The sequence below is a fragment of the Oryx dammah genome, unplaced genomic scaffold (genome assembly GCF_014754425.2).
Source record: "Oryx dammah isolate SB20612 unplaced genomic scaffold, SCBI_Odam_1.1 HiC_scaffold_14, whole genome shotgun sequence".
Taxonomy (NCBI): domain Eukaryota; kingdom Metazoa; phylum Chordata; class Mammalia; order Artiodactyla; family Bovidae; genus Oryx; species Oryx dammah.
In genome coordinates, this window is record NW_024070198.1 from 19883039 (window position 1) to 19907720 (window position 24682).

The window sequence follows — 24682 nt, forward strand, 5'->3', positions numbered from 1 at the left end:
GGAAATGATGTTAATTAGACAAAAAAGCAAATTGGAGCAATTCTTTTATTCAAGTTGAAAATGAGTTGTAAAACAGCAGAGACAACTTGCACTGTCAGCAATGCATTTGGCCCAGAAACTGCTAACAAATGTAGAGTGCAGTGGTGGTTCAAGAAATTTTGCAAAGGAGACCAGAGCCCTAAAGATGAGGAGCGCAGTGGCCGGCTACTGGAAGTTGACAGTGACCAGTTGAGAGGATCATCGAAGCTGATCCTCTTACAACTACACGAGAAGTTACTTTAGAATTCAGTGTCAGCCATTCTGTGGTTTGGCGTTTGGCACTGGCAGCAAATTGGAAAGGTGAAAAAGCTCAATAAGTGGGTGCCTCGTGAGCTGACCACAAATCAAAAATTGTCGTTTAAAAGTGTTGTCTTATTCTATGCAACAACAATGAACCATTTCTCAGTCGTACTGTGATGTGCGACAAAAAGCGGATTTTATATGACAACCGGCGATGACCAGCTAAGTGGTTGAACTAGAAGAAGCTTCAAAGCACTTCCCAAAGCCAAAATTGCACCAAAAAAGGTGGTCTGCTGCCAGTCTGATCCACTATAGCTTTCTGAATCCCAGAGAAACCATTTCATCTGGAAAGTATGCTCAGCAAATCGGTGAGATGCATCAAAAACCGCAACACCTGCAGCAGGCATTGCTCAACAGAAAGGGCCCAGTTCTTCTGCATAACAATGCCTGACTGCACATCGCACAACCAGCACTTCAGAAGTTGAATGAATTGGGCTACAGAGTTTTGCCTCATCTCACCATATTCACCTGACCTCTCACCAACCATTTCTTCAAGCATCTCAGCAACTTTTTGCAGGGAAAATGCTTCCACAACCAGGAGGCAGAAAATGCTTTCCAAGAGTTTGTCAAATCCTGGAGCATGGATTTTTATGCTACAGGAATAAACAAATTGTTTCTCATTGGCACAATGTGTTGATTATAATGGTTCCTATTTTGATTAATAAACAGCTGTTTGAGCTTATAATGATTTAAAATTCATGGTCCAAAACCGCAATTAAGTTTGCACCAACTTAATACCATCTCTCTATACTTTAGCTCCTTGAATTGATTTTCCTTGGTCTAGGAAATTTTAATCACTTTCCACCAACCTTCTATTTATTCTTCCAATATTATCCAAAGTATTCTGCCTTTGTCCTCCTTAGCCCAAGTGCTTTCTTTGACTTCAGAGTCCTTGTTGTTCAGTCGCTAAATCATGTCTCTTTGCAGCCCCACGGACTGTGGCACACTAGGCTCTTCTGTCCTCCACTCTCTCTCCAGTTTGCTCAAATTCATGACCAAAGGCTTTAGGCAGTGATTATCAAAATGTGGTTGACTTGAGTCTGCCATGCACTTGCTAAGCTAGTCATTTTAGGCATTAACATTTATTATCATGTCCATATTTATGAGGTACAGTAACTTCTCACTGGTTATGGATTCTAGCCCTGGCTTTGTCATTATGTAGCCCAGGAACCCCAGGCAAGTCACCTGCCCTCTCTGGTTCTTTTTTCACCTATGACTAGCTGAGATGATTGGCGGCCAGTTCCAAAGGCAGAACGGTTGGCATAAGGAACTAAAGGCAGAGGAGTGATAGTTTCAGAAGAGGGCTGTGGCCCTCGGTTTAGACCAGGCTGCCCAGAAGCAGTGTCAGGTCATCTCTTACTTTACTCATAACCCATGAAATGAAGGTGGGTGGGAATGGAGTTTCCAAAAGCAATCACCATCAGAGAATGAGATTTTTAAAACTGAAACTTAAGATCTGTTAACCCCAGTGATTTTATGGATGATGAAACTGACACTCAGAATGTAGTAAGACATGCAAATGAAATGCTCATTGATAGAATCTTCTTGCAAGACTGTTTTAACAGACTATATATAATATAGCTGACTGCAGCTCATCACGCTCAATCTTTATAATTGTCTCTGATATTCATTTGTGGTTGCTCACATTTAGGAATAAAATATGAAATACTTTGTCAAAAATAGTATCAGGTTTTCAGTACATCCACTCTGGCTTCTTTAGTCAATATATCCAAGCAACTCATGTTATGGTTTTACCATCTTATTTAAGGTATAAATGTTTATTAGAGCTACTTTAAGGAACTTGGTTGTATTTATGGGGCAGTTCCTAGACTCCCTTACCCAGTGTGCCATTTCTTTTTGCTGTTTTTAAACTTCTTTCAAACCAGTTCATAACTAGTATCTAATTTTCCTTTTGGCTGTGGTATGCAGTGAAACTTCAATTGGAATTAAGAATTAAGGTAGAAGTAGTAGCAGATGTTTCAAATTCTCCCAAACTAGTCTCAGGTTATGCTAATTTCATAGTCCTACACTAGGGCCATATGGTCTGTCAAACTTGCAAGGATTTGTTGGTATTACAAAAAATATTTGTTAAAAAGACTTTTAAAAAAATATCTGCATAGACTTCATTTATATTAGTACATTAGTATATATTACTAATGTAATACTAGTATATATATACTAATATATACTCAGTACCATTATTAGAGGGACAGAGGAGGAATACATTTGTTGACTTTCTCTGCAAGTCTGAGCAATAATATCGTTTTATTTGGAAAACTGAATCATTACCCATACTACAAGGGCTTTCTACTTTTAAAATGTATTCAATCGTTGCTTGCCATTTTTATGAAGACCAAAGCTGAAAAAAAAATTGAGAATCCCAGCATGAGTATAGCCACGCATGCACGATGACTTCAGGCAAGCTGAGGCTCTCCTTTTCAGGCAGTGCAGCCACTCATAGGTCTTCTGGCAGCTGATCACTCCTCTCCGCTTCTCTAAGGCAGCCCTGCGACTCCCTGAAGCAGCCCCTCCTACAGAGCCACCTGCCAGCTGAGCCTGTTAGAACTGCTGGTGGTGAAGGCGCTGCCCCCTAATTAGCTTCATAAAAGTCTTTCTCTGCAAGCAAGAATCGCAACCACTCTGATTTCTGGAATTTGTTGTTGTGTTTGAAATTTTTATTCTACAATTCCCCTTTAGCTGAGGCCTTCAAAGTATATACCTTATCTCCTCCATGATTTCCACCTTGAGCATGGGATCCTGCAGTGCTGAAAGGCATCTTTTTATTATGACCCTCAATGAGAAACTCCCTTCTTGCTTTCAAAAACCAAAGGCTGCCTGTATGGCATTACTTTCGGTGGGTGGGGGGTGGCTAAGTTTGTATGTTTTTCTAACACTTAACATTAAATAATAGTTTTGCTGAACAGTTAGTGAAATTCTGATACTGTTAAGTCAGTCAGTGTTGAACAAAATACACAATGCATATTAGGGGATGCCTTGTCCCCTATGCAGGGACATGGGTATATATGTTACATATACCAGTATACAACCCACCATCATGCCAGGACCATAATAATTGCTGTAGATAAACTGGTTATCCTACTATTGTGATCATCAGTGTTGGTCTTTGCAGCCAGCATCACTTTTTGTTGTTTTAAGTTGTTGGACTCTTGCAAACCTCATGGTCTGTAGCCTGCCAGACTCTTCTGTCCATGGGATTTCCCAGGCAAGAATCCTGGAGTGAGTTACCATTTCCTCCTCCAGGGGAGCTTCCTGACCCAGGGACTGAACCCAAGTCTCCTGCGTTGGCAGGCAGATTCTTTACCACTGAGCCACCCGGGAAGCCCAGCATCACAGGCAGTGGCTAATAATGACCCTTGCCACAATGGACAGCATTTGTCAAAGCAAGTTAGACAAAAGATATTCTGCATTAATTAAGAAAGCGAGGTATTTTAATTTCCTTTGGTATTTTAAAACCAACTGACAGGATTGTTGGCTTTTGAAAATATTAAAGGAAATTAATTTCATCTTCTGGGTATGATGACTTAATTTGAAAGCAGTGTCTGGGACATCAGTCTGTAATCATCCATTTTCCATTTATTCATACAATATTTGGTGGTATGTGTCTGGTGCTGGGAATAATGCAAACAAAACAATTCAGATAATATCCACTCACCAGGAGCTCAAAGATGGGCATTAATACAGTTATATCACTAAATGCAAGCAGATCTGTTTTTCCAAACTTACTCATCTTTAATAAAAGAAAAAAAATGAAGTAAAACATCTGCAACTTGAAATTATTTAATTCATTTGGTGCTTTTTTTTTGGGAGGGAACAGTAGCAGCATTAGCATATGGTTCTTTGAGTTGGATCAGACTGCCCTCTCCAGACCCAATTATTAAGAACAACCTTAATTTGGGGATCAGGAGATGATAGTTTGGGAACCTGCCCAGTGACTGCCGCTCTCATTCTTTAGAGAATTCTATCTGGAAGAGGCGATACCCCGCTGGCACACTAACCAGTAACAACACAGTGGATTAAATGAGATAGGGTGAGGGGAAATTTGGAGGGAATGGGAATAAGCTGGTCAGAACTTTCTAAGGTAAGTAGGCTACTAGGGCTACTAGTGGTTCCCAAACTTGTCAGCACATCAGAATCACCCAAGGAATCTGCTAATTATGGCTTTCAGAGATTATGATTTAACTGATCATTGCTAAGGCTGGGGTCAGGATTCTCAAAGATTCTAATGTGAGAGAAGCTGGGAACCACTGCTGGCAACAGCAAAAGCTGTTTCCTGGCCAGGATTTTTATTAATAAAAAAACCAAAGACAAACTGCTACTTCTATTTTGCTAAGAACCATTTAAGGATGATTACTGTTGGTCACAGTGAAACCCAAAGGATACTGGAGTTGAAAGGGAACTGTGATCATTAGTCCAGCAGCTTTACGGGGGCACATCTTAACGTCATTTATGGCTCCCAGATCTGTTTAGCCTGCATAATGTTCTAAAAAACTTGAGACCATTCACATAAAAATCTGGATGTTTGGTTTGTCTGAAAAGTTGGATCTCACAACTGGACCTACAGAGCAGCAACAGGTTAGCACTCAGCAGAGGTTTAGCCCCTTGATGGGCACCTGCTCTCTGGGTTCACCTGTTTGCACCAGTCTGCCCTAGCAGGCATCTGATTTGGTCCAGGTGGCTCCTACCTTCTACAAAACTAAAAACTAACTTTCTACAACTTTTGCCCACTGCTCCCAGGTCTGCAACACAAAGGAAGCTCATTCCTTCTGCAAGAAGGGGCTTCAACTTGTCAAGGGCAGGATTCTTGCTGTCTCTCTAATGTTCTCCAGCTGAATACTCCTAGTTCTTCCAAGTATTTCCAGTGTGAAACAGGTTCTGGACTCCTTGCTGTCCTGGTTCCTGCCTCTTGATACATACGTGCTGGTGAGTATCCTCCTTAAAACACGCAGTACCCAGAATAAAATGCAGCACTTGCAGTGTGGTGTTCTGACTATGGCTGTGACACTTCTATTCACAGAATCTTAAACACCACTAGTTTTTACCATTGTCATCACATGGTTGGTTCATACTGAGCCTGTGTCCAACTGAAGTCCCTAAGTCTTTTTTTATATGAAGATGATAAGCTAGTTTTCTCTATCCCAAACTTACATAACCTATTTAAATGAAGATGTTACATTTATGACTGGTTTAATTTCATCTTGATGATGTCACTCTGGAACTGTTCTGTGATTGTCATCTATTCTATCAGCAATGTTGGGTTGCTCCATCCTCAAATATGGTCTTTGTGATGCCTTCATCCAAATTGCTGATTTTAAAATGTTGAATAAGACAGAGCCCTGTGAAATATCAACAGAGGTCAAAATCACACCAATTCATTAGTCAGTAATTTGTTTAAATAACTAAAGAGATGTCCATGTACTGCACCATCAAGGCTGTATTTTTCTTATCCCTAAGGCTCTTAGGAAACCCTTTCTGGAACTGATTTATACTATTCTCCGTTCATCTCATGTAGTGATATAACAGCCCTATCACAGGAGGAACTAGGTTAGTGCTTTCCCCCATTTTGAAAATCAAGACACTAGAAGAAAACAGCTATTTCTTGCTGAAGGCTATCTGGGTACTTTAGGGTATTGCTAATCCATCCATTTGAATCTCTACCTGATGGAAGTACAGTTGAGATCATAAGAATTTCTACTCAGGCAGAACCCAGGACTCAGGAGGTCAAGGAACAGATTATACATGTAGAACCAACAGCTTGTCAACATTTAAGAAAACTGACACAGAGCCTGTTAAGAAGCAAATGACAGACAATTCTTTCTCTACATTAAATCTGATTTTCAACAGATTTAAAAAGGAACCTTAAGCAAAACCACACTTAATGACTTGCTTGATCCAGTGATTGTCCCAAAAACAGGCAAAGAATTTAAATAACTTGACCAATTTGGAAACCACCTGGTATGCCAAGGTCCTCCTCTCAGAAAAGCTCGAATTCTTGTGCTCTCTGATGATCTCTCAAAAGCACAGTTTCAGTTCTAGGAAGCTGATCTTCTGAGAATTATTTTGGGACTCTTCGGAGTTCATTCATGAGCCAAAGGGCAACACTGAGCAGAGCCAAGGAGCCCGACTGGTGAGTGGCAGCCAAAGGAGTTGGGACATACATCAGCAGAGTACTAATGCCCAAGCCCACCTGTCACAAAGAAAAGCAAGCAGTAAGCCAAGGAGGAAACACACATTCAGAACTGAAATGACTAGCATGGATAACCAGACACACAAACCCTCCACATTTTCCCATCAGAACTTTAAAGAATATATTTTAAAATTTCACAAGCAAACAGACTTACAACAAAAGAAATTCAAATTAGATAAAACTAAAATTCCCCCTAATTATCCTTCATCTAGCCCTGTTCTCTTCCCCAAAGGTAGCCACTATTACCAGTTTCTCACACTTGTATTTTTATATACATGCTTAAAGAAAAACATAACAGCTTTTTAAAAATATACTGCTCTGTCATTTTTTTTTTCACATAATAATGTATGTCTTGAGATCTTATTATTTTAAACTGCTGTACAGTATTCCCCAGTATGGCTATATCATAGATGTTTATTTAGGTGGTTTCTAATTTTCACTTATCACAGTAATTCCATCATGAATTTCCTGGGAACAGCTCTTTGTGCATTAGAGTATCTCCAGGGCAGGCAAAAATAAGCCAGTGTGCTTGATCAAAAGACTAAACATTTTAACACTTCAAAAAATATTGCCAAATGTCCTCAAAAAAAAAACTATAACAAATCAAGCTCTCACCAAGAATACACAAATGTATGTTTTCCTATACCCATGCCAATACCTGATTTTTTTTTTTCATTTTTTTCCAATCTGACAGGTACAAAATGGCACACAGTGCTTTAATTTGTTCCTCTCTGATCATGAGTGAGGCTAAAGAGTTTTTCAATATTTACTGGCCATTCATCATTTCTCTTGTGAGAATTGTGTCTTAATATCCTTTACTTATTTTATTTTCTGGTTGTTCATCTTTTAGTCTATCGTAAATATTTTCTCCTAGCCTGTCACCTTTCTTTTTAAATTTTGTTTTGGGGACACCTTCAGAATCAAAAGAAGTGGCTTATACCTGTGTATACGCCAGAACTAGCAGAGTGGTGGCTGCTATCTTGGTCCTTCGAGGAAGGGGAATTCTTCGGGAGAGGAAGTAGAGTACTGTAATGGCAGTAACTGAAGTGATGCCCTGTGGGGTAGAAAGAGTCTCATCAGGTGCCAAAAAGAATGTCCTACCCCCTGGTTTCTGCTCATCTTACAGCTAATTCCCCCAGATCCACTGAGTAACTACTAAACACTTTCCCCTCCCAGGCGGAGAACCACCTGATGACTCCTCAAGCTCTTCCCTGCTCCTCTTCTGCTCGCCACTTCAGTGCAATGGAGGCGTGGCGCCGCTTAAAGTTTCTGCACTTAATACACACTGACTGTCTCTCAGCAATCTTACCCACCTTCCAATGTGGGTGTCTGCCCGGGGTGGCCCTCAGGTTTTAAATTACTCTTTGCATCAATTCAGTTCAATTCAGTCACTCAGTCGTGTCTGACTCTTTGCGACCCCATGAACCACAGCACGCCAGGCTTCCCAGTCCATCACCAACTCCCGGAGTTTAGCCAAACTCATGTCCATTGAGTTGGTGATGCCATCCAACCTTCTCATCCTCTTACTTATCCCTAATTTTATCTCTATTCTAATCCGGTATTTTTAAAACAAGGCTGACCCCAGCACATGAGAGTTACTATTTTCCTGGGCTATGAGTAGAGGAGGTGGTGGTTCTTCCAGCTAGTGTTAAAAAGATCTAAAGTCTCCTTTTCATTACCACTTTAGAAAGAGTCTGGGGCTGGCAGTAGGATTTCTGACCTTCCATAATATCGAGGAAAACGTTTTCTATCATTTTCTATACCAATTTCACATTTTTTCTCTTCATAGCCGTCCAATTTCAACCAGACTTTACTTATTCCAAAATGCTGTGTGGCAGTGGGGACTGACCCCGCACAAGGAAACTTGCCCTAGCCCTAGCATTCCCTCTGGCTATGAGGCCCCTGGGCCCCTCTCTCTGGGTGCCCTACTGTCATCTCACACTCAACGAACCTCAGTCTGCTGACATCCTCTGTCCAGAGCTCAACCCTCATTTCAATAGTCCCATTCCTGCTGGTGTGTTTTAAACACGCCGCAGAAGAAACTCTAGGATCGCCTGTGATTTTTCTTCACTTCTGTTCCTGCAGCCAGTCTTCTAATCACAACAACCTCTTTCAGATTCATCTTCTTAAGTCTGGGTCCTACCATGAAGACCCGAACCTTATCACTCTCACAGCATTACTACAATAGCACTACTGCTTCTCCCAGGTCTCCTTGCCACTAACCTTTCCCTGAGCTCTGATTTATCATGCTCAGGCCACCAAGCAATCTTAACATGACTCAGAGTAAGTCCTTAATAAATATTAGCTTAAATAAGATGACAAGTATTTATGATGCTCTTAGCTCCTTGGGGTCTTGGTGCAGCCCTGATGGCTATGTGTTCAGCAACCACTGTCTTTATACTCTCTTCTCTACTTGGCTTCATTTCTGCTAAAATGACTCTTCTTTGCATGGGCAGGATTGAGAAGAATTAACTCTAAAAAGCTGGCAGTATCCTGCAAGTCAGAATTTGGCTAGAGGCATGTGGATAGTTAAGACAGAAACATCACATCAGAAAACTGGTACTAAATTTCTTCTAAAAAGAATTCTAGTACCCAATCTACCATCTCAATGTTGCCAGCAGTGCTTCAGACACCCATAGCCTGTGAGAGGTTCCTTGTGTGTAGCAGCCAGTAACCGCCAGCCAGACTTACCAGAACCCGGTGATCAAACTGCACCATGGTGGGATTCTCGAAAACATTCCTCAGGAGAGGGGAGAAGGTAAAGAGATCCTCTGGGATCCAAGATTCTCCCATCTTGGGGAAGGAGTTGTAAACAAGTCCAGCATCCAGCCCTGCCACAAAAGCCCCTGGGTTCCAAGGTAAATAGTATTTATTAAAATGAGAGAAAGGAGATCAAATACTAGTTCTGACATGAAAGTGAAAGTTCCCTTTGTGACCCCATGGACTGTAGCCTGCCAGGCTCCTCTGTCCATGGAATTCTGCAGGCAAGAATACTGGAATGGGTAACCATTCCCTTCTCCATAGGATCTTCCTAACCTAGGGATTGAACCCAGGTTTTGATCTGCACTGTAGGCAGATTCTTTACCCTCTGAGCCACCAGGGAAGTTCTGACATAGAAAATGTTTATTATGTCAGAGTTAGACAAAAGGAATAGTCAGAGAATAGAAAGATCTACAGCAACTCTGCTGTATTCACCATGGAATACACCATGGAAACTTAAAAAAAAAACCTGCATCCTCACCTACTTCCACGCCAAGATTCTGGCATGCCTCCCCTAGAGGGGTGGATGAGAAGCTCTAGAGAGAGGAATATTTGGAAAAGTTCCTTTACTGACTGTGATATGAGTTCTCCTTACTGCCTCACCTCCCTACTGCCAACTGATCTATTCTGGAACTAGTTAATTTACTCTTTCATGTCCTCAAGTTTCCACTTAAATGTCACTTTATCAAAGAGATCTCTCCAATAATCCTCTATAAGATAGCACTCCCCAACCCCACATCTATCCCCTTATCTTGCTTTATTTTCTTCGCAGCACTCAACATCATCTGGCATGTTATGGGTTTTATTTATCTGTCTTCCCCAAGTACTCAAAAAAATTCTTATAAACTAAACCCTGGATAAACATACAAAGAAGGTATCCATGAATTTAATGGATAACTGATCCATTATTTATGATCACAGAAGATTTAGGTATGTTAAATCATATTCTTTATTTTTTCTAAATTGCATTTACAAAGTCAAAATTCATGTTCTTCCATCAAAAAAAGGGGGAGGGAGATTTGGGTGGGATCACTGGGTTGATGATTTTATTTAGAGCTCTGCTGTCCAATCAAACTTCCTGCGATGATGGAAATGTTCTATATCTGTCATCCATCCAGTACAACAGGTGCAAGCCACCCATTGTGGTTACTGAACGCTTGAAATGTGGCTACTGTGACTGAGAAACTAAATTTTATTTGCTTTTAATTAACTTAAGCTTAAATAGTCACATGAAGCTAGTGGTTATTGTACAGGGCAGGTCTAGAGTAAGAAAGGTAGAGCTGTGATTTAAAGAATGAGAGAGATCAGTTTTAGTCTCTTTGCCCCAATAAACTCCCCACCTAAAGGCCATCTTTGAGGGCAGGCTTTTGTCTGACCTATCTTGGTATAATGTAATAACAATAATGTTTATATGATAACAACAGCTAACACTTACATAGCCTTTGCTTCATTTATATTACTTAAACTATTATCATCTTCCCCATTTTATAGATGAGGTCACTGAGGCCCAGACAGGTTACACAGCTTGTCCAAGGTCATACAGTTTATAGATGGTAAAGCCAGGATCTGAACCTAGACAGTTTGGATCCAAGTAGATGTTCAATATTTTTGTCTAACTAGCTGAAAAGCAGGATTTGGGGAAGGAAGCAATAGAAAACAAGAGGGTGAAGACGGTGGGTATGCGAGAGGCAGGTGTGAGAAAGAGATATAAAGATGCAGGAGGAAAGCATTAGGCAAGAGATCCCACCTGAAGAACAAAAAGAAGTTAGGCCACCTTTGATAAGAAGAGTCCTACCTGAGAGAGCCGTAAGAAACACCAGGCCTGCAGTTCCATGAGCAAATCGTCTCAATCGCAGGAGTTGACGCGTTTCAGGCAACTAAATGAGAAAATTGCCAGAGACACTGACTGCAGGAATTAGGAAAGGCAGCAAGATCTCCAAGGATAAACTCCAGAGACAATCTGAGGCCAGATCTTCTCTGACTCCTAGACTAGGTTAAGCACTCCCAGAAGACATTCTACTTTATCTAAATTTTATTAAATGTATACATTTACTATTTGTCTTTCCTGCTACCTTATAAGTTTTGTGACGATAGGAACTGCCATCTCACTTGCTTACTACAGTAATCCTAGCCCAGTAGATGGCATATAGGTATTCAATATACATCTGTTCAGGAATGGAATGGTTTACATTGTTCAGGGAAAACCATTCCACCATGGTTAAAATGATGTGGCTTAGGGTAAAGAACTGGATTTTCATGTTATGTGTAATATTTAGTGTTTAGCAAATATAATCAGAATCAAAACTGTAGAGAGAGCAGAGTAGAGTAGAGATTCTTGCATTTAGTGTTTTAGGTAAATTGTTTTTATTTTACTGTAGCCAGCAGCCAGCTTGTGATAATAATCAGTAAATCAACAAATATTTAGTAAGAACTTTATACACAGGCAAAATGAGCACACATGCAAGCATAAAGGAAAGATACAAAGGAAAGCCAGAGTGCTGCCCTCAAACGATTTACAATCTAGTATGTGAGGAGTTAGGTATCATTACTAAGATTTCATAGGACAGTGTATCAGCACTGGCCATTAGAATTTTCTGTGATGATAGAAAAGTTCTATTATCTGTGCTGCCCAATATGTGGCTATGGAGGATCTAAAAAGAGGCTAGAGCAAGTGAAAAAAAATTTTTAAGTTAATTTTATTTAAAGTTTAAGTAGATAACAAGTTTGTTTATACAAAGTTATTTTTACTTAATTTTAATTAGAATTTAAATAGCAATAGTGGCTAGGAGCTATTGTGCTGGACAGCACAGTTCTATATGGTTGACTATAATCTCAAATCCTTTCTGTAATTAGTGGAATATAAATAAACAAAAAGAGAAAAACAATTAATAATTTAAAAGTCATTGGTAACCTTTAAGAGTACCATTCAGTTAGGAGTACTTAGGAGACTGTACTAAGTACTGTACACCTGATATGTGCAAGTGTAGGAGTGAATGTGTAGACGGATATGGATGGGGTGGATGGGGAAGCCAGATGACAAGAAGTGGAAAAAAAGAATGGGTTGTTAGGATGTATAGCTATAGATGTAGATTAGTTTTAGAAGTCTGGCTTTGAAAGTAAGAATAGGAACTAGTCAGATGTGAATTACCTACTATACCAATGTTTCAATCCCATCTGACTTCCCTGTGGGATGAGTGCCAAGTCAACAACTCCTGTTCTTACTGGGATCCAGATCACTGGCTCCAGGTACCTACAAGATGATTCTACTTAAAAGTCCTACTATCAACCTAAACCTCACTCCATGAACAGCTTATTCAGGCCAACCATGACTCTGACACCTAAAATAATAAGCATTTTAAAATGTATTTCCTTTTAATCAGCATACAGAGAAAATACTTTTAGGTGAGATCACTATGGTTTACTATATTGTCAGATCTGCCGAATGGTAGGGTCCCTATGGAAAAAATAAACAACATGGCTTTTATACGCCACTAAGGTCCACAAGCAACTCTCATTCTGGCCTTCCTCACCTCTCCACCCACCATCCCGCTGGGAATCAGAAGTCAAGTGGTCAACTTCCAGTCCTCTATAATGAAAAGGACATCTTTTTGGGGTGTTAGTTCTAGAAGGTCTTGTAGGCCTTCACAGAACTGCTCAGCTTCAGCTTCTTCAACATTACTGGTGGGGACATAGGCTTGGATTACTGTGATAGTGAATGGTTTGCCTCAAAAATGAACAGAGATCATTCTGTCATTGCTGGTATTCATTCCTTCTTTTACTAAAACTCATGTTTTCATCTTTTTCTTGATAGGCAATGCTGACAAAACATTTAGCTCCTATACTAATTATCCTTTGAATAAGCCACTCCTGCCCAAAAGCATAAATGCAGGTTTTACTTTGCCATCCTGAAGCTATCCAGAGTCTCAGAGTTCACTGTTTCTCTAAACTTTGGTTATATTCAGCTTCTAGTAAACTGATCGATGTTGCTAAGGCAATGTATGTATTTTGACATGGAACTTCCATTTAGGACCAGAATTTCCATCTCTGACCCTGTCCACATGTGTGGTAAACAATACAGACTGACTTTACCTTGTGCTGAGGAAGCAGCAAGGAGAGCGAGGTCCATAAGCTGGCACAGTAGAGCACAAGGGCTGATCCCAGATGGGCAGCAAGGCGGTACTGACTGACTCGAGGGATGTCATGGGAATCTGGTTTTTCTTCCAATCCACTTTTTACCATATACCATCCCAACAGGCCCTACAATCACAAAGAAAAAGGGTAAACAAAACAAGATTGAAACTGTCTATACAACTTAACTCCCTGAGAAAATGAGTATCCTCTGACCCCTCCTTTCCATATGTTCCCACATCGCTAGGAATCCAGGAATTGAGACCTACCCAATTTCCACATACAGCACCATAAATACTTAACCACTGTTTAGATTAACATTTTATTGAAGTAGAAGCCTATAGTCAAAGCTGTGGTTTTTCCAGTAGACAGGTATGGATGTGAGAGTTGGATCATAAAGAAGCTGAGAGCCGGAGAATTGATGCTTTTGAACTGTGGTGTTGGAGAAGACTCTAGAGAGTCCCTTGGACTCAAGAAGACCAAACCAGTCAATCCTAAAGGAAATCAGTCCTGAATATTCATTGGAAGGACTGATGCTGAAGCTGAAGCTCCAATACTCTGGGCACCTGACACGAAGAATTCATTGGTAAAGATCCTGATGCTGGGAAAGATTGACGTCAGGAGGAGAAGGTACGACAGAAGATGAGATGGTTGGATGGCATCACCAACTCAGTGGACACGAGTTAGAGCAAGTTCTGGGAGTTGGTGATGGACAGGAAAGCTTGGCATGCTGCAGTCCATAGGGTCACAAAGAGTCAGACACGACTGAGTGAATTTAATTGAACTGAAGTAGAGCCAAATATGATGGCTACTCCACTTTTTCTAAGGAAATGTTGCCCACAGTAGTAGATATAACGGTTATCTGAGTTAAATTCACCTATTCCATTCCATTTTAGCTCGGTGATGCCTAAAAAGTCCATGTTCACTCTTGCCATCATAGACAACAAGAATCCGAAATGCAGTACTTGGATGCAATCTCAAAAACGACAGAATGATTTGTTCATTTCCAAGGCAAACCATTCAATATCACAGTAATCCAAGTCAATGTTCCCACCAGTAATGTTGAAGAAGCTGAAGTTGAAAGATTCTATGAAGACCTACAAGACCTTCTAGAACTAACACCCAAAAAAGATGTCTTTTTCATTATAGGGGACTGGAATGCAAAAGTAGGAAGTCAAGAAACACCTAGAATAACAGGCAAATTTGGCCTTGGAGAACAGAATGAAGCAGGGCAAAGGCTAATAGAGTTTTGCCAAGAGAACGCACTGGTCATAGCAAACACCCTCTTCCAACAACACAAGAGAAAACTCTACATGTGGACATCACCAGATGGTCAACACTGAAATCAGATTGATTATATTCTTTGCAGCCAAAGATGGAGAAGCTCTATACAGTCAACAAAAACAAGACCAGGAGCTGACTGTGGCTCAGATCATGAACTCCTTATTACCAAATTCAGACTTAAATTGAAGAAAGGAGGGAAAACCACTAGACTATTCAGGTATGACCTAAACAAATCCCTTATGATTATACTGAGGAAGTGAGAAATAGCTTTAAGGGGCTAGACCTGATAGAGTGCCTGAAGAACTATGGACGGAGGTTTGTGACACTGTACAGGAGGCAGGGATCAAGGCCATTCCCAAGAAAAAGAAATGCAAAAAGGCAAAATGGTTGTCTGAGGAGGCCTTACAAATAGCTGTGAAAAGAAGAGGAATGAAAGGCAAAGGAGAAAAGGAAAGATATAAGCATCTGAATGCAAAGTTCCAAAGAAGAGCAAGAAGAGATAAGAAAGGCTTCCTCAGCAATCAATGCAAAGAAACAGAGGAAAACAACAGAATGGGAAAGACTAGAGATTTCTTCAAGAAAATTAGAGATACCAAGGGAACATTTCATGCAAAGATGGGCACAATAAAGGACAGAAATGGTATGGACCTAACAGAAGCAGAAGATATTAAGAAGAGGTACAAGAATACAGAGAAGAGCTATCCAAGAAAGATCTTCACAACCCAGATAATCACGATGGTATGATCACTCACCTAGAGCCAGACATTTTGGAGTGCTAAGTCAAGTGGGCCTTAGGAAGCATCACTATGAAGAAAGCTGGTGGAGGTGATGGAATTCTAGTTGAGCTATTTTAAATCCTAAACGATGATGCACTCAACAGGCCAGCAAATTTGGAAAACTCAGCAGTGGCCACAGGACTGGAAAAGGTCAGTTTTCATTCCAATCCCAAAGAAAGGCAATGCCAAAGAATGCTCAACCTACCACACAATTGCACCCATCTCACACGCTAGTAAAGTAATGCTCAAAATTCTCCAAGCCTGGCTGCAACAGTACATGAACCATGAACTTCCAGATGTTTAAGCTGGATTTAGAAAAGGCAGAGGAACCAGACATCAAATTGCCAAAATCCGCTGGATCACTGAAAGAGCGAGAGAGCTCCAGAAAAACATCTACTTCTGCTTTATTGACTATGCCAAAGCCTTTGACTGAGTGGATCACAACAAACTGTGGAAAGTTCTGAAAGAGATGGGAATACCAGACCACCTGACCTGCCTCTTGAGAAATCTGTATGCAGGTCAGGAAGCAACAGTTAGAACTGGACATGGAACAACAGACTGGTTCCAAATCGGGAAAGGAGTACGCCAAGGCTGTATACTGTCACCCTGCTTATTTAACTTATATGCAGAATACATCATGAGAAATGCTGGGCTGGATGAAGCACAAGCTGGAATCAAGATTGCTGGGAGAAATATCAATAACCTCAGATAGCAGATGACACCACTCTTATGGCAGAAAGCAAAGAAGAACTAAAGAGCCTCTTCATGCAAGTGAAAGAGGAGAGTGAAAAAGTTGGCTTAAAACTCATAATTCAGAAAACTAAGATCATGGCATCCAGTCCCATCACTTCAGGGCAAATAGATGGGGAAACAGTGACAGACTTTACTTTTTTAGGCTCCAAAATCACTGCAGATGGTGACTACAGCCATGAAATTAAAAAATGCTTGCTCTTTGGAAGAGAAGTTATGACCAATCTAGACAGCATATTAAAAAGCAGAGACATTACTTTGCAACAAAGGTCCGTCTAGTCAAATCTATGATTTTTCCAGTAGTCATGTATGGATGTGAGAGTTGGACTATAAAGAAAGCAGAATGCCGAAGAATTGATCCTTTGAACTGTGGTGCTGGAGTAGACTCTTGAGAGTCCCTTGGATTGCAAGGAGATCCAACCGGTCCATCCTAAAGGAAATCAGTCCTGAATATTCATTGGAAGGACTAATTCCTGAAGCTGAAACTCCAGTACTTTGGCCACCTGATGGGAAGAACGGACTCATCTGAAAAGACCCTGATGTTGGGAAAGACTGAAGGCAGGAGGAGAAGGGGACGACAGAGGATGAGATGGTTGGATGGCATCACTGACTTGATGGACATGAGTTTGAGTAAACTCCCAGAGTTGGTGATGGACAGGGAGGCCTGACATGCTGCATGCAGTCCAAGGAGTCGGACACAACTGAGTAACTGAACTGATCTGAAGAGCCAAATACAGAAAAGTACACAAACGTGTATTTTGGACAAAAACCTTTTGGACAAATTCTTGACATAATTTAACATTATGTAAATAGTGAAATATGAAAGTAAAAAGACAGCTGATTTGACAAAAACTAGACTGTGAAAGCTTTGGAGAAGCTTGACAAAGATAACTGCTTAAAAACGATTATTCTCATGTTAGGTGGGAACAGACAATTTTCAAAGTTTGTGGGAGGGCAAGTCATAAAAATCTGTAAAGTTTTTCAGGTAAATTGGTTTGCCAGTGTCTAAATTTCTACTCCTTCTTTAAAAAAATTATAATGAAAGTACATGCTTAAGTACAAAAGTTTAAAGTATGTATTATTATTCTATGATTCCCTGTTTAACTGACTTTTCATTTAACCAAACTGTCAGCTCGTCATATCAGATAAGGTACAGCCCTTTCACGCCAACCCTCCCCAGCTAACAGAATCATGTTAATATAAATATATGCTCCTCAAGGTCTCTGGCTATTTCTTTCCCCCTTCACTATTACCCTAGATGTTCTCATTATCTTGATTTCATCTGCAGAGCGTGCTGGAAGATGAGGGCATTCACAGTGTGATCTGCCAGCCCCCACTTTCTTCCTCCCAAAACCCTATCTGCCATCTTCAAATTTTTGCCTCCCTGAAAGTCTGACTTAAGTGTTGTTTTTTTTTATTTTAAAACAAACTTTTGTTTCACCAACTATCCCTAGTTTCTATTAGATTTTTATTATGTCTAACTCTTTATTATCTGTTTCTATCCCTTCTATTTTGTCTCTTCCATCTCCCTCCTTTATTTCTAATCATGAGTTGGTATTCTTACCACTTTGATTTAAATCAACCAATTAGCTTCCTCCTGACCAAATCTTGATATTTCTTCAATGCTCTGAGACCCTTCTTTAGAGCCTGTATATCTTGACCAACATACTCCCATGTGTCTTCTCTAACATTCCTTTACTTGGCTCTCAGGCTTCCCTAACCCCAGAACTGCAGAAATCATTCTTTTCCTTAAGAGAAGTTCAACTTACATAACTTTAATCACCATTTATACTTGAACATCTCTCACTTACCTCTGTATTCAAAGATCCTTCATCCCACAAAATGTTTCTCTCTTGAAATTTCCCTATTTGTTTCTACAGCCATTCTAGCATAGGGATCCCACTTCCCTATAGAGCAGGCAAGTTAGAAAAAGGGAGGAGACCAAGGACCCAGGAAGAGCGCCATGATGAGAAAGAAACTCTAATTCTTGTGACACAAAAACATATTTACTGAGTGCTTACTGATTCCAGACACTAAGTACTTTACATGCACGATCTTTTTTAATATTCATACAACCTAAGCATTAGGGTCTATTATTTTCCCCATTTACAGGTAAGGAAAGCACAACCTACAGAGGTTAGACAACATGCCCTATTAGAGGACAGAGCTGGGCCTTGAAGTCAGGCCTATGACACTAAAATCCATGTTCTTAACTCCTTTGTTATACTGTTTCAAAGATTACTTTACTAAAAACATGCCCACTAGGAAGGTCCTGAGAACATTTCTGCTTTCCCAAACTCCAGTAAATCTCACCTGGAAGCAAACTAAACCACAGAGGGCAAGAACACGTCCTTTCAGGCCACGGGTGAGCCAGCCCTTTTTCCAAAAGTAGGCAGCAGGCAGGACGTATGCGAGGCCTACAAGGCGACCCCACATTCGGTGTGAGTACTCCATGTACCAGATGAACTTGAATTCCGCCAGCGTCATATCATGATTCAAGCTGGGTGAAAAGGGAAGTCAAAAATAAGAAAGATCCATCTGATTTTTATTTTCTGATAGAATGCAGGAACATTCCTGGTTTTGAAACTTGACCAGTCTGCCATCTTCCTCATCAGCCACCTCAGAATCACTCTGGAAATGGAGGTGTACAGTAGGAAGCTTGCTAAACATACCTAAATCACATATCAAAGAAGAATAGAACCTACTGTTCTGAAATGTTTTAAATAAGAAAAAGATTGAGTGGATCTACTGGGATGTTTACCCAATTTTCTATAATACTTACATTTTAAATTCTGGAAATTGCTGATATTTTTGGAATTCTGCTTCCCATTCCTCTTTGCTTGTGGGTGGCTTCATCTCCTTTATTAAATGCCAATCTACCATTGAGAGGCCAGACTCTGTCAACCTTAAGATAGGCAAGAAATTTGAGTGTACGTGTTAAATTTCAGTGTGTATATGGGTGTGCACCACACTCGATTACTCATAAATGGTTTACAGTAGCAAGCAGATCTGATCTTGACCCCTATAAAAGTAAACATATCATTTCATTGTTTCCTCTTTTGACAACTTGCTCTCTTCTTACTGCTTAGAATTGTGTCAGAAAGAGCTGCTATCAGGTACAAATGTCTTTACTCCTTGTTCTATCTCATTAAACTCTCCTTACTTCTTTCACTAGCATTCCCTGACAGATAAAATCAACCCTTAGACCAAGGAAATGTGCCCTAAGTGCACAGCCAATATTATTTACACAAGGGGAAGAGACTGCTACAGATATAAATCAGTTGAGGTTACTGAGTGAATTTAAAGACAATCAAAATCAAAATTTATTGATTATCCTACGTAACACATAAGGTAAGGGCAGAGGGAATGCAGAGAGAATTTGAGGAAGACATACTTTAATAACACTAGAAAGTATTTTCACCAAACGGGGTCAGGGTTCCAAAAGTAAAAAACCCGACTTCAGGTCTGAGGCAGGATGTGTACAAGACAAACCTGGAACATCTTACCCAGAAAGCAAGGGATCAGCGTTTACCAGGTTCCTGTCAGAAAGACTGGAGTTAATCTGAAGAGGTTCCCACTGACTAAAGATAGGACAACTGGAGCAAATCATCACCACTGCAATGGACTGAAACAAACCAAATATATTCTAACCTACCAGCTCATTAATACTTAAAAGCTCACTTTATTGGTCACTTTTGGAAAATGCTTGGAACCAACTTATTACTTTGAAGACTGATAAATAAAGGGAAAGGAATTAAGTGTTTATCCTGCCTTTCCTAACATGTACCTCAGCATAACCAAATCATGGATGAGAGAAAGTTTTTCTTTATAGTTGAGCTAATAAAATACCTATTACAATTTTGCAAATCTAATGAAGTAATAGATTTAGGCAATGATCATCAAGGGCTGTTGACATCTTTAACAGACACCAGATATTTATGAATGATCCAGTCACCTATGAAGTATTTTGCTCCATGTCCCCAACCTGAACCCAATCAAGCAACAAGTTTGTCTACAGGAAATACAGGGGACAATGTTGTTGTTGTTGTTCAGTTGCTCAGTCATGTCTGACTCTTTGCAATCCCATGGACTACAGCATGCCAGGCTTCCCTGTCCTTCACTACCTCCCAGGGTTTGCTCACACTCCTGTCCATTCAGTCGATGATACCATCCAACCATCTCATCTTCTGTCGTCCCCTTCTCCTGTCTTCAATCTTTCCCAGCATCAGGGTCTTTTCCAGTGAGTCAGCTCTTTGCATCAGGTGGCCAGAGTATTACAGTTTCAGCTTCAGCATCAGTCCTTCCAATGAATATTTAAGGTTGATTTCCTTTAGGTTTGACTGGTTTGATTTCCTTGTTGTCCAAAGGACTCTTCAAGAGTCTTCTTCAGCACCACAGTTTGAAAGCATCGATGCTTCGGCGCTCAGCCTTCATTACGGCCCAACTCTCACATCCATATATGACTACTGGAAAAACCATACCTTTGACTATATGGGACTTTGTCGGCAAAGTGATGTCTCTGCTTTTTAATAGGCTGTCTAGGTTTGTCATAGCTTTTGGAACATGTTAAATACCATAAATGCTATTAGCAAAATCCAGACCGTGAGAAACTACAAAGTACAAATGACTTGGGTTTTTTCAACAATAGCAAAAAACTGCAAAGGGTGTAGGGGAGGTGGAGGGAGTAGAATCCAAATCTATAACATCTCTCTATAGATTTAAAGAGACCTGGTCGCTAAGAGTCGGACACGACTGAGAGACTTCACTTTCACTTTTCACTTTCATGCACTGGAGAAGGAAATGGCAACCCACTCCAGTGTTCTTGCCTGGAGAATCCCAGGGACGGGCGAGCCTGGTGGGCTGCCATCGATGGGGTCGCACAGAGTCAGACACGACTGAAGCGACTTAGCAGCAGTAGCAGCAGCAAGAAGCATGCATGGGCTTCCCAGGTGGCGCTAGTGATAAAGAATCTGCCTGCCAATATATGAGATGTAAGAGACACAGGTTCAATCCCTGGGTCAGGAAGATCCCCTGGAGGAGGGTATAGCAATCCACTGCAATATTCTTGCCTGGAGAATCCCATGGACAGAGAAGCCTGGTAGGCTATAGTCCAAGGGTCGCAAAGCATTGGACATGACTGAAGCAACCAAGCATGAAGCATGCACAGGAACCAACAGTGAGATGTGGAACTTATTTGTATGTAATTCAAACAAACTGTACAGAAATTTTTGTGACAAATCTGAACTCTGATTGTAGGGGGAAATATACACAAACAATGCACAGCTAACAGTTAAGACCTGAACCAGTCTTTATGAAGGGGTTCTACAGCAGGCATGCATTAATAAAATCCTAAACTGTACTATGGTGGGGCAAGCCATCAGACATGTTCCTTCTATAGGCCTCAATTTCTGCATACTAAAATGTGGGCGCTAGATTAGATGATTTCTAAGGTCCCTTCCCCCTCTGTCATCCTGCATGTCTACTGATGATCCAAACAGCTGACTATGAACAAATTACTCACCTTGTTACTCCACCAAGAATAACTGCTCCAGCCACTGTCCCGCTGCAGACCAGGAGCCATCGGCCCACCACTCGCTCAGCAGCCTTTGAAGGGAGGGACACTGTACCCCTTCCAGGTTGCAAAGCTACATCGGAGATAGTGCTGTATTGCCCTGGCCTTAAGGGGCGCCTGATCCCACAACTGCAACCACACTAAGGATCAAGAAAGACAAATTACAACTGGAGAAAGAGGAAAAGGCTTCACTCCACTGCTACTCACACAGTCTCATTGTGTCTGGTATGAAGTACCCTGGTCATATTTCCACTGCTACTGTCCAGGTAAAACATCATCTCTTATCTGGGCTGCATCTACCCCCAACTGGTTTGCCTGCCTCCAATCCATCCCCACACTACATGAACCTTCTGTCTCTCATATTTCTCCCAGACTTAACTCTACACCTAAATATGGATTAAATAAGGATTATTTTCTTTCTTTTATATGATTTTTCTCTAACTGGGGTTCTACTTGTCCCCTGACTGACCTATCACAGATCTCAGCTTGGATGTCACCTCCTCTAGGAAGTATACCCAGACCTCCCTACATATGTTCTGGGTCACTCTCCCAGCACACTATACCTGTCCATCACAAAGCAATGTATCATTTAGTACACAGAGGTTGTCTCTGTCTCCCACTAAGCTATGAGCTATAGGACAGCAGTGTCTGGTCAGTCTGGCTTCTACAAACTTCGTTTCATACACAGTTCCTTTACACAATACCTTAATAAAAATCTGACAAATGAGTTACAAACAAATGAACTGTGACTTCCTCTAGAGCAGGAGACTTGATATTTTATCTTGCTTCCCCCACCCAGGGATCAAACCCGAGTCTCTTGAGTCTTCTGCATTGGCAGGTGTATCTTTACCACTGAGCCACCTGCGAAGCCCAATTAATTAACTAAGTAACTTCAGACAAATTAAGCCTCAAGTTACTTCTCTGTAGAATGGAGTTACAATCCCTAACCTGACTACCCAGTAGCTTTGAGCAGAAATCAAACATATGGGTAAAAATCACTGAGCCTTTACTACGTGCTAAACCTCTGTGTATATTAACACAACACTTATGAAGTGCTATTATTCCCATTTTGCAGACGAGTAAATTGAGGCACAGAAAGATTACTCAACTTGGCTAAGAGCACACAGCTAGTAAGTGGTAGGTCCAGATCCGGACTCAGGAGCCCTAGACACAGTGAAATGCCTTGTGAACTTCAAGGAGCTAGAAAAACGTGATGTGTGAGGATATCTCTTGGCCCTTTCACCCCATGCTCGCTTCCGCGACTCGGTGCTCTGCAGTGCCCTACCTGTGTTCTAGGCGCCACCCTAGGAACCAGGAGCCGGAGACACGGGCTCCCCAGCAAGGCCGTCAAGGGCGTAAAGAGTAATCGCTGCATACTATAAACAGTGCCCAACGGCCACCTTCAAGCTCCTGCGCTCTCTGGTCTCTTTTCTCCCCCACCGTCGGAAGAAGCACTTCCGGGTCACACAGACGAGCTCCTCCTCTTCGGAAGGCCGGAGCGAGCAGTGACTGCGCCTGCGCCAGTTTCTGGGCTTTCGCGGGGGCTGCTGGGGCGTGGAAGTCGGGGACGCGCAGGGATGCGCGCAGCTGGGAGGACGCGCCTGTCTGGTCGCGCGCGTTGGAACCCGGACTCTTTGAGTGGAAACCGAAGAAGCACGAGGGACAAACGCGTGGAGCATGAAGAGGCAGGGGGCCTCCTCCGAGCGGAAGCGGGCGCGGATACCATCCGGGAAGGCGGGTGCGGAAGGTGGCGGGGTGGGGCGGTGGCCGACTTTGCCGCGGGGTGCGGGCCGGGCCGGGTCGGGCGGGGGTTCTGGCCCGTGGATTAATCGCGATTTCCCTGGAAGTACTTTCTCCTGCTCCTCACAAACACCCCTCTGTGAGGCGTAATCTGTTATTCGGTTTTAAACATGTGGAATCTGAGGGGCTGATGGCGAGAGTGGCCCGGCTCTGGAGCCAGATAGGTGTGTAGGTTCGAATCCCGGCGCCCCCACGTCTCGTCGTGCGACCGTGTTCAAGTTGGTTAACTTCTTTCAGCCTCGCGTTTCCCATCGCCACACGAGGATACTGGTACCCTCTCACGGCAGCGCTGGATCAGTGTCTGACCTGGAGGAACCGCTTAATAAACTGTAGCTGCTGCGGCGGGGATAGGGGTTGTCCCTAAAGCCACACCGCTCCGAAGTGGCAAAGCTTGGCTGCCCCAAGCTGCAACAGGATCTGCTGGCATGGCAGGTGCTAGGGAATTTGCCAGGTCCCTCCTCCGGAAACTTGGTTCCTCCAAACTAGCGGTTCTGAAACTTTGATCGCAGGACTCCTTGACCCTCCTAAAATTATTGAGAACCTCAAAGACCTTTTATTTATATAGGTTACATTTATTGATATTGGACATGTTAGAAATTGAAACAGGACTTTTAAAAAGAAAGGGCTTCCCTTGTGGCTCAGCAGGTAAAGAATCCTCCTGCAATGCGAGAGACCTGGGTTCGACACCTGGGATGGGAAGATCCCCTAGCAAAGGGAATGGCTACCCACTTCGGTATTCTGGCCTGGATAAGTCCATGGCGGTCGCAAAGCGTCGGATAACGACTGAGCGACTTTTTTTCTTTCACAAACAAAAGCCCATTACATGTTGACACTTTTTATGAAAAAACAAAAAAAATCACTATTTTCCTAAGCAAACAAAAAATAGAATAGTACCAAATGTTTTATATTTTTGCAGATCTCTTTAATGTCTGGCGTAATGGAATTCTCATTAGGAATGGAGTGCTTTTGCATTCAGTGTGACAGGTAGCCTCTCGAAAACTCCACTCTGCCTGTGAAAGAATGAGAGTGAAAAAGGCAACTAAAATCTTGGTATTATTACGAAAATAA

General features: G+C 41.6%; 3 protein-coding genes across 5 annotated transcripts in view; 2 read left to right on the forward strand and 1 right to left on the reverse strand.

The window, feature by feature from the left end:
• ENTPD7 (ectonucleoside triphosphate diphosphohydrolase 7) overlaps window positions 1-4650 on the forward strand; it is a 41187-nt gene extending 36537 nt beyond the window's left edge. Inside the window, exon 14 of the transcript XR_005723481.1 lies at window positions 1-4650. The gene's annotated coding sequence lies outside the window, so the exon portion shown is untranslated.
• On the reverse strand, window positions 4122-23314 carry LOC120873519 (cytochrome c oxidase assembly protein COX15 homolog). The gene is made up of 9 exons (XM_040254199.1): window positions 23100-23314; window positions 21764-21954; window positions 19025-19147; window positions 18556-18742; window positions 13394-13561; window positions 11100-11181; window positions 9236-9390; window positions 7485-7598; window positions 4122-6544 (listed from the first exon to the last, which is right to left on the reverse strand). The coding sequence occupies exons 1-9, from the start codon at window positions 23187-23189 to the stop codon at window positions 6413-6415; spliced, it is 1242 nt and encodes a 413-aa protein (XP_040110133.1). The 5' UTR covers window positions 23190-23314; the 3' UTR covers window positions 4122-6412.
• Window positions 23315-23336: 22 nt separating this feature from the next.
• CUTC (cutC copper transporter) overlaps window positions 23337-24682 on the forward strand; it is a 32750-nt gene continuing 31404 nt past the window's right edge. For 2 of the 3 annotated variants that reach the window (XM_040254202.1, XM_040254205.1), the window contains exon 1: window positions 23337-23552. In XM_040254202.1, the coding sequence (XP_040110136.1) occupies window positions 23492-23552 (61 nt within the window). In that variant the 5' untranslated portion in view covers window positions 23337-23491. The remainder of the gene's footprint in view (window positions 23553-24682) is intronic. The other variant, XM_040254203.1, reaches the window with a different exon arrangement.

Coding starts and splice junctions, on each gene's coding strand:
- LOC120873519 (XM_040254199.1), bottom strand. CDS start 23,189: ATGCAGCGATTACTCTTTACGCCCTTGACGGCCTTGCTGGGGAGCCCG. Junction 21,955..23,099: donor GGGTGGCGCCTAGAACACAG/GTAGGGCACTGC, acceptor CTTGATCCTTAG/TGTGGTTGCAGTTGTGGGAT. Junction 7,599..9,235: donor AGTTTGATCACCGGGTTCTG/GTAAGTCTGGCT, acceptor TCTACCCCACAG/GGCATCACTTCAGTTACTGC.